The 10,049-nt window shown below is 36.6% G+C and overlaps 1 protein-coding gene across 1 annotated transcript; it reads left to right on the top strand.

The window, feature by feature from the left end:
* Positions 1 to 456: 456 nt before the first annotated feature.
* LOC119068083 lies at positions 457 to 2,933 on the top strand. Its single transcript, XM_037171499.1, has 3 exons — positions 457 to 962; positions 1,043 to 1,452; positions 1,909 to 2,933. The coding sequence occupies exons 1-3, from the start codon at positions 660 to 662 to the stop codon at positions 2,852 to 2,854; spliced, it is 1,659 nt and encodes a 552-aa protein (XP_037027394.1). The 5' UTR covers positions 457 to 659; the 3' UTR covers positions 2,855 to 2,933.
* Positions 2,934 to 10,049: the final 7,116 nt, after the last annotated feature.

Genomic DNA, 10,049 nt, shown 5'->3' on the forward strand with positions numbered 1-10,049 from the left:
AACGCCTAAATGTATGCTTTTTCAGGAAAGTATCTATGCCTCTTTATAAAGTCATCATTCTTGCATTTTTTCTACCTCTTTTTCTATGAACATTTCTAATAATATCCTAAATTCCAATTTACATTCTACCTAAGATATGATTAACTTTTTATCCATAAAAATCCACATTTCACTAAATCTGGGTGCTGATGTATTTGCTTAAATACTTGTGGTGATGTAACTTCAATCCGAGATAACTCAATATTTCACGAAAATTTACACATATTTTGAGTTTTCTCGGAGATAGGTTACATCACCACAAACATTTAAATTTTTGCTGAAAACTAACCCTTTTTAACACCAATTGATGGTCGTACTTTATTGAAAAAGGATGCGAGTCCAAAATTATCATCAAAATCATAATAATTTTGCCCCGAAATGTAGGCAAAAATTTAGCCATGTGTAGATTCGTCTTAAAATTATTTTCTGTCGTTGTAGCAGTGTGCTCTATTTGTTGAAAGTGGGGACCAATTATATAAGTCAAAAACGTGCACACAAAAGTCATAACGCATTGCGCCATAACTTTAGTGTATTAGTGTCGTCGAAACAGATCATTCCAATTCCAGTGAGTGATGTCCTTGTTGGAAGTTTAACTTTTGTAAACTTTTGTTATCAAAGAAATGGACGACGAGAAATTGAAAAATTGCGAAGTAGTTATCGAAGATTTCCTCTTTAAACTACCAAAATCATCGACTTCTCCGACAACTGTCAAAATGGATTCCAATATAAGAAGTCGACGGCAATCGATTCGACTACAAGACAAAGGCGTTCCTTCTATGAGAGAAACAACGCCGAAGAAATCAAAGAAAAGACCAAAAACTCTAAAAACTGGAAATGTTCAAAAACCAATTGAGTCAAGCGTCGTCGCTGCAAATGGCACACAAAATGGCCCTAATCAACTGGAACTGTCTGACAATGAAATTGTAAGTACCGTTTTCCATGTGCATTTATTGTTGTTCAGTTCCACCGAGAGCGGCTGTTTATACGAATCTTCGTATTTCAGTTGGAAATGTTGGGTGATTTTGCAACATTTATCGAAGATGGAGTTTGGAATCTGAAATCAGACATTTTCAATATTGACGAAGCTTCCGCTACTGAAGCCGCCCAATCTGCAATGTCAAAACCGATGACATCGGCACCGGCGACCAGAGAACATGACTATGACTACAGTGTATTGCAGGCAATAACTTCTCAGACTCAAACGTTGGTCGAACAAAAACGTTCCATCTGTACAGAAACTGAGCCGCCTGTTCTTTATTCCACCACTTGTCAAACTGATTCGGTTCAACGGCGTTCTGTCGCAACGCAAACAGACTTTGATCAACGTTCACAGTCAACACAGACTTGCTTGGATAATCAAAGTTCAATCTCAGTTCAGACTAATTTTGGTGACCATTCAACGGCGTCTACCAAGTGAGTTCAAAATTGTTTTACAAAGATAAACTGTCCATGAATTTGATTTTCTGTACCACGTTGGACCCTGTGTAAATATCGTGTGTGAGTAAACCAAGCAAATGGAGCTGGGGCCAGTAGAAATAGACTCTGCAATGGTATTATGGAATTGCGAATCGTACTAACACGCTAGGTGGACGGTAAATGATATTAAGACAACGAACGTTCGAACAAATTCGCATCGGGCTATTCGTTAATGCCGTTGTTCTTTTTGTTGACGTGATAATAGATATACGGGATAGCAACGCTATGTATTCGGTCTTTTTCAAACAAAATTTAGTTTTGAAGACAATCTTGTCATATGAATGATCGTTTCCCATTGAATCTTATTGGCTAAATTTTCTTTTAACAGAAGTTGATCAACTTGGAGGAGTTTAACTCTGCTATATTGAACCATTCTCTTCGTTTTCGTTACAGCACTGATGCCGATTCAGGACGGAATGCTTTGAAAAGAAAAAGTTCTTCCAGCAGCGCTGACCCGAGTAAGTGCCAGATATTCATAAAGAACTATGATCTGACCAATTGTTCGGTGAACCGTGGAGTGTTTGACTACAAAATTCCAAAGCATTCGACTAATCGCGACGTCGATTCCGGAAGACCAAAATCAGTACATCCCAAATTACCAAGAGAGAAATCGTCAACAGACGCTCCTAAATTACGAAAGGACCTTTTTCCGACGGAAGCGTCGCAACAGCTACGACCGAAGAGCGATTTCGAGTTGATGAAAATGGAAGTTTTCAGTGTACTTCAGCGACCGTGCTTTAAATTCCTGAGACGTGAAAGCTGCGGTCTATCTTGCAGATCGAATCACTTTTTACCGCCTGCTGCCGATGTAGCTGTGGCTATTCAAAACTGGTCCAATGAACAGATTCATTTTCTTTATCTCACCTATGTTCAACGATACAAGATGTGTCATCAGATGTACTTCGATGTTATTTGCAATGCCTTTGTCGAAAGACGGTCACCAGAGAATATAATAGCAACCATTAAGGATTGCGAACGATTGGCTTTGGAAAGCCAATTCATAGTTGTCATGTTCGCCTTGAAAAAATGCGGCTACACGGATGACGACGCCCTGTTTGTAATATGCACCCATGCTAACCGTTCTCGGAACGCGATCAACGAAATTTTAAAGGTCATTGTCACCTTCAAAATGGCAAATTTTAAGCGGACTATCGCTTTCTTATCCTCCGAAATGGATACCATTGATTTTGATCCCTATTTTGGCAATGAGATTTTGAAACAAGCCGTCGAAATCGAAACACTTGATGTGATTTCCCTAAACTTTTGCTACGGCATTGTTCGAAAGTACAGTTGCATACTGAACGCTCATTACATGAAGACACTTCTGTTGAAAATGTAAAATTATTGAGGTTACATTGACTGTTAACGTTGGTGACTATTATTATTTTTTCTATGAATAAAAGCTCATGGGTGTTCTTTGTGATATTTTTTTTTGGTTCGCTATTGTTTCTAATCTCTTCAGCGTTTGGTCAGCTGAACAGCTGAGGAGCCGTTACGGGATTCAAATTTTTGTCCAGCAAAACCAAATGACGCTATGGATAAAACTTATTCAAAATTGGTATTTCAGTCGACCAAGCTTAGGTTCGGGAAGAACAGGTAAACCTGTTACTGACGGCAATCATATCAATGGAAGTATAAATATTAACCAGGTCTGTTTATACCAGAGAAATGATAAGTTGGTATACGCCTGTGGCGAGATAGAAGGAGCATGTCGAAAAAGTTGGCACCTCTCTTAAGAGAATTCGTATGTAATTCTCTCCCATACCGTTCACAATTTTTAACCTCAGATTCCTCAATTTTTAACCTCAGATTCCTTCTATCTCGCCACAGGCATACCAACTTATCATTTCTCTGGTTCATACAAACCGGAGGACATGGCAATTTTATATAAACAAACTCACCTCTTATGAGAGGTGAGATTGTTTATATGAAATCTCTGTGCCCTACGCTTCATACAAAGTTTGACATTCGACCATACCTTGTGTTGACGTTCATTGAAGCATATTACCAGATACAGATTGGATACATTACTTTCATCGATCAACGTATTTTTAATCGGTTGATTTCAAATCTTGTACTTCAATTTCAGAGCTTCTCATTATTTTTCTCGTCGTTATAGATTAATAGCCGTATGTGACAGGATAAGACACACAAAGAAGCAGCAAAAGGGTGTTAATTTTTACGTCAAAACATCTTCTTATAATTCTGTGGAAGAGCCATTGCTATTTTACTGCCTTCGTGATCGAATCAGATGTGTCATAATCTGTTCTTTCAAGTCCTACGGTTGAACGTAGCTATCGAGATTTTAATCGAAAAGAAAGTTGGCAGACAGTGAACGTTAAATAGCCTCAATACAAACAACACACACTCTACGGATGTAGAGTGTGTGTTGTTTGTATTGAGGCTATTTAGTGAACGTTAATGAGGATGGTGTCATATTGTACTAAAAATGGAACAGCATTAAATCTGTTGCTAGACTGCGGCGCCAAAATTTCTAATACCAGAAAAACGGCATTATAAAGCGGTTCTCAATTTTTCTATGAAAAGTGATGGCATTACCGTGCATTTCCCCATCAAATTTTATGTTGTCGCGTTTGAATGAAAACAACTCTTCCAATTAATGTTCACTGGTCTTCGTTAACTTTAACGTTTACGTACGTTGGGTACGATACCTTGCAGTTCGTACTAAAAATATATGAAACTTATGGACTGTTCGCAAGTGTTCTTTCAGTGCCCTGATCATTTTACATCGTAGCACCACATAAAATCCTATAAATAACGAAGAGACATATTAGCCAGCCGTTTTAACTTCGCCGCCAAGCAATGCGGCTAACATCCCTGATAACGAAGCCTTCTCGAAGTGGACAGAAAAGCATTCAATATCAAATTTAGAACGATTAGTAACTCAATGAACAAATAAAATCATCTCCCTTATATGCTATACGTAACAACACACACATACAAAACAATCGTCATTTATGCGAGGAAAAAATAATAATTTATCATTTCGCAAGTTCAACATTTATTATTCAATCACTTAACCTAATTTTCTCTTCCTCAAGTCCTTTGAGTGTCAATAATTTAATATCCTTAATTTGAGCTGGTAGCTGGCTCATATTTTCCTATACTTTATTTGCTATACGTCCATCCTTTCATAGTAAATAACCAAAATAACACCATAAACATCCTGCATGGGCAAATACACAAATAACACATCAACATCATGATAAATTCGAAAATATTAATCAACTTTCCTGCCCGAACGCCACAACCATAACATATTTGTAATACGGATTTGGAGCGCGTGAAAGCACAATGTAATTGACATCATTTTTTGTGAAAAGTAACATATTAGTCGATTTTCATTAATCACTGTGACATGCAGCAATGTAGAGAGAATTGTTGGTGGAAATATGATGTGATGGATTTTATGTGGTGATAAATTAAACGAGATGCTGATCCAATGGTACGCGGTGCTTTTTTATAATACAATTATATCGCTCTTAGAATTCAGAGTTATTTATGGAAATGCATTAGATGCAATTTATAGTATAGCTTAGGGACCGCAGCCGCTGGCTTATATAACTTTGCAAGGACCTATGTATAACTGGAGGGCAGTTTCTTGTTTTTGTTTTTTTTTCGATTTTTCTTAAAAAGCTGGAGAAACCAAAGAAACAGAAAAGAAAACCTCCAAACTTAGTTATCTACAACTAAACAATCCACTCAAGCACATATATAAAGTTTATATGAAAAATTACTAATGTCCTAAGGTACGGAATATGTCAAATGCAGTGTATCCAAAATTGACTCAATCGCTCTATAGAGATCATAGGCAATAGATTTGAATTTTGTATAATTTTTATACTCAACCGCTCAAATTTAAATCTCTAAACAACTTCCAGTGTTCCAATGTGAAGGCTCTGAAGGCTCCAATGTGAAATGGATTTATTTCTTGGACACTTCATCTTCGTGTAATACACTGAATAAGTCGATTTTGACCTGACTTGAAGCTCAAATCGACATGAAAAGATTCAGGTGATGTTCTAGTTTCTCATTAAAATTACCTGAACCTAACCTGCCGTCTCTTCTTCATCTTCTCTAGCCAGTTGATGGGTGTAGGCCTCCGATGTCGTCTCCCATTCTAAATGATCAATTGCTATTTGCTGCCAGTGGTCGTTTCATGGGTAGTCTCCAATTGTTTCTGGTCCAACGTTCGTCTGTCATCATCGCAATGTATCCTGCCCAATTCCACTTCAGAGATGCTATCCTTTCCTGACCTGACCTCGATCTGATCTAACCTATGACTTAACGTGACGTAAATTTTAGTTAGTTTAAATGGAAAATGGAAAAAAAATCAGGTAACCTGAAAACCGGCCACGTCAGGTCAGGCTATTATTTTTCAGGCTAATCAGATTCCAGGTTAATTCAGGTCAGGTTAAAATTAAACCAATAAGGTTCGGGTTATGTCAGGTTCAGGTAACCTGGCTCCAGGTTGAAAATAACCTGACCTGATTCCGAGTCTTTCAACAGCATGGCGCATAAAAAAAAAACAGAATCGTTAAGTAATAGGAAAACTCGGCTTAGCACACATCTTTCCAGCATCAACGCAAATAGTCAAAATTACACTACAAACGACAATGAATGTGCATTACTTCCACTGCATCTTTACTCAAGAAGCTTACAGGTATACTGATTTGATTGATTTCAATTATCGATAGTAAGTCATCTTAAATTCTCGAATTATATGCTGTACATTAATTTGTAACATAAGGTAATACACATACCATACCTAAACTCCATCACTACAATAGACGTCATAAAGTATGGATCATAACATAAATATGCCTGTTCCATTGAAAAATTTCACAGATTTCCATTAAATATACAAGCCAAATAAACGATTTGATAAAAAATTCAAACGTTGCTTTACTTAATCCAAAAACATTTTTTTTAAGCCCGCGAAACTTTTTATTTCAAAATTCACTTAACAAAAAATCATTTGCATATGTGTACTCCATTTCATACATAAATTTACTCTATTTTCTTATCGAAATCCATTTATCCACAAAAAGACGGAGTGTACCCACCTTAAATACAATCTTATACAGTGTATTTTTCCTACTTTTGGGTGGGTTATACACCGACATCAGTACTTCGTTAGACAGGCGAAAAAGATATAAATATAATACACACTCGTAGACACCGAATACACAACATTTTAGCCATTATTTCACACTGCTACCTCATGCCTTTGTCGCTTTGCTTGAAAATAAGTAAATGGAAAAACAATGGGTCTATATTGTATGGAGTGTATGTTATGGATGTGAATATATATATATATATACACACAGAGGCTGAGAAAATTGGATAGGGTATATTAGGAGCTCTTATTTATTTTATATTTCTTTTAGATGGTGAACGTATGGCTTTAAATTTAAAGCTTAAAATATCGACAGCTGCTGTAATTTTCGTGGCAAAATTTTCACGATTTTTTTCTTGATTCGAAATGTTCATAGAAACAGCAAGAGCTCGAAATAGAGTTTAAACGACTGTATTTGCTGTGATATTGCTAGACCAATGTAAATAATGTTTCAATGAAAATTGAGCTATGGATTTTACAACCTGCTGAAATTAATACACCAGAGGGAAATCTTACTGATTTGATAACAGACTTGAGTTTTATGACTGATGTTTTACCTCAGCACCAACGTTGGTCGTGTAGCTATGATAATAAGTTCTGTAAGTTGTATTTAGAATTGACCAACTTTCAGCCCTTAAAATTAAGTTTTTTTCCCTATTTCATATCCTAATTACAATCTGCGTGAATCGCAGTGTTTATTCGACGAAAACACAGCACATAACCAACTCTATTAATTAATTGACTGTAATGTGGGAGTATATATGCAATCAATTTTGTGGTTGATTGATATTATAATAAACGATTGATGGTAAAATATGGGCAAGTTATACAATGATAAATGATGTTAATACATCAAGTGAGAAAAAATAAACCGTAAATATATGAAGTGTGATAAATCGAAGGAAATGAACACATAAAGCATTCCCTCAACCGATAAAAGTAGAAATTTTCAATTAAAAAGTATTTTATATAGTAGAACGTGTTTGTTCCTATACCAACGGTTACACGCGTTACACGCTAATAGAATTTCATTATAAAGACCTACCATTCATAATGTGCAACCTTTCGTTATTTCGATTCGAATGGATATTTTTCGGCTATGCTTATGACCTTATACATCTATAATGTAATATTTTAATCACTTGATCAAATTTTTACTTCATTATGTCGGAAAACAACGTAAAATATCCAGACGAATAATTTCTGTACGACAGACAGACCACCCTCGAATGGCTTTTTACAAAATACATCTGAAAACCATTTTGGTTCCATACACAACACAATGAAAATGAGAGAAAATTTAAGGCGGCAGGCGAGATGGTTATTTCATATTTATAATGTGTAATAATATGTCTATAGACCAAAAAACTTTAATGCCACCCCCGAAAATTCTCCCCTTTACTTTTGCCACCAATATACACATTGACTTCCACAACATCCATCTCTATACAACATGGAACGTAATGTTTCAAAGTTTTTGATATTTTCATTGAATCTCCATCCGTATCCTCGTCCTACATCTTTCTCAACTCTATCATAAATATACAAAATACCTAACATCACATCTTTCGTCCGTGCTCCTGCTCTTTTTTGAAAAATAATTTCTGGAGTATGGGAGGCTCATTCAGACAGTCTTTCAATGCTATTTCGTATAGAATATATGTGTTCGGTATACATACACTGTACGTACGTACGTACGTTATAATGTGTTTTCCAAATCGGACATTTTCCATAATAAAATATAAGTCAAGAGAAATTTGCCATCAAATATTGAAAACATGATTTTATATGTATATTATGGAAAATGTGTGTTGTGCGGTTGAATATTTTATTGTGTATTATATGGCCGGGAGGGATGGATGACAAAATCATTGGTAATAACACACATACTGGTGATTTCTCTCTTGTATAGCGTTTCGCAATGGGACGGTATTGATTCGGATGAGTGTGAGGGAATGTAAATAAACATCAATTTCTATGCGATATTTTGTTATTTCGAGGTTGTTTCTGAGGTTATTTACGATGTAAACAATATTTTGGATATTGCAACTAAAATCTATACAAATTCAAATGAGCTACGTTTCGAATTCCAACTAACATTTAGTTGGATACAGGGTTCGAACACCAATACCACATCGAATTCCGGACATCATTATGTTACATTTTTTTTGCTCCTAGCTTCTTCAGCTTTTTTTGCTATGCTGCTCTGGTGGGTGGATCAAACATCAAAAACAAATCGACCTTGCGCTGGTTGAGGAATATTTGATAGGCCCAGTTCCGTTCCGATCCCCGAACCATCACATACTAATGATATAAGTAATTTGGACGAGGTCCTGTACTTTACCTTACTTGTGTTGACGAAAAGGATCATTTCAGAAAATTACGATTTCCGTATATGTCGGTAAAATATGTCGGGAGCGCTTCTAGCACCGAAAATTTTTTAGCACCCTTGGTGTAATCATGGACACTTAAACTTTAAGTCTTAAAGTGTCACACTTTCATGTAAAAATATCATTTCGTATAATTCTATATTTGACTGACATTAACTTAGTAATTTTAACCTATTCTTTAACAGATTACACAGCATTGCAGTTGAGACTGCACTTATGGTCGAATTTTGGGGTTTCCGTTCCGGAGGAAGTTGTGAAAACATCATTTCCAATTGATTCGATAGAATATCAAAATAATGCAGACGACGAATGAACGCATGCTGAATGCGGCTAACATTGATCGCGATTTTGAAAACACACCAACTTTATTAGCGATTGGAAATAAGCTGTACCTGGATGTTACTGCTAATGTGTTTTTTGTGACTCCTACTGATGATGGTTTGGGCAAACGAATGAATTTGGCCCTTTGGTCGACCTGCACTCCTCTTCCCTTCAGGTTCGGTTTTCAATATTTTCTTCGGGATACGATTTTCCTCCATCCGTTCCACATGACCGAGCCAACAAAGTCTATTCAGTTTGATGATCCTGACTATGTCTGGCTCTCCAGAAAGCTGTTTTAGCTCAAAGTTGTATCATCTGCGCCATCTATTTGGATTCGAATCCAGAATCGGTCCGAATATTGTACGCAGGACTTTCCTTTCAAACGTGAGTAACGTCTGTTCGTCTCTTTGTGTCATGTACCACGACTCCGAGCCGTATGTTACAACCGGTCTTATTACCGATCTGTACAATGATCTCGAATGAGTGATGATCATGTATTCCGTTTTTGTGTCATTCACCTTTAACCCGATTATATCAAGGTCGTCTGCGAAACCAAGTATTTGACTGGATTTGGTGAAAATGGTGCTGCTGGTGTCTGTGTGGGTGGCCCTCACTGCTGCTTCAAGAATCAGATTGACAAGCAGCGTTGCGAGAGGATCTCCTTGGCGTAGTCCTTCCTCAAT

This window comes from Bradysia coprophila, assembly GCF_014529535.1.
Source record: "Bradysia coprophila strain Holo2 chromosome X unlocalized genomic scaffold, BU_Bcop_v1 contig_173, whole genome shotgun sequence".
NCBI classification, from domain to species: Eukaryota; Metazoa; Arthropoda; class Insecta; order Diptera; family Sciaridae; genus Bradysia; species Bradysia coprophila.

Coding starts and splice junctions, on each gene's coding strand:
- LOC119068083 (XM_037171499.1), top strand. CDS start 660: ATGGACGACGAGAAATTGAAAAATTGCGAAGTAGTTATCGAAGATTTC. Junction 963..1,042: donor AACTGTCTGACAATGAAATT/GTAAGTACCGTT, acceptor TTCGTATTTCAG/TTGGAAATGTTGGGTGATTT. Junction 1,453..1,908: donor CATTCAACGGCGTCTACCAA/GTGAGTTCAAAA, acceptor TTTTCGTTACAG/CACTGATGCCGATTCAGGAC.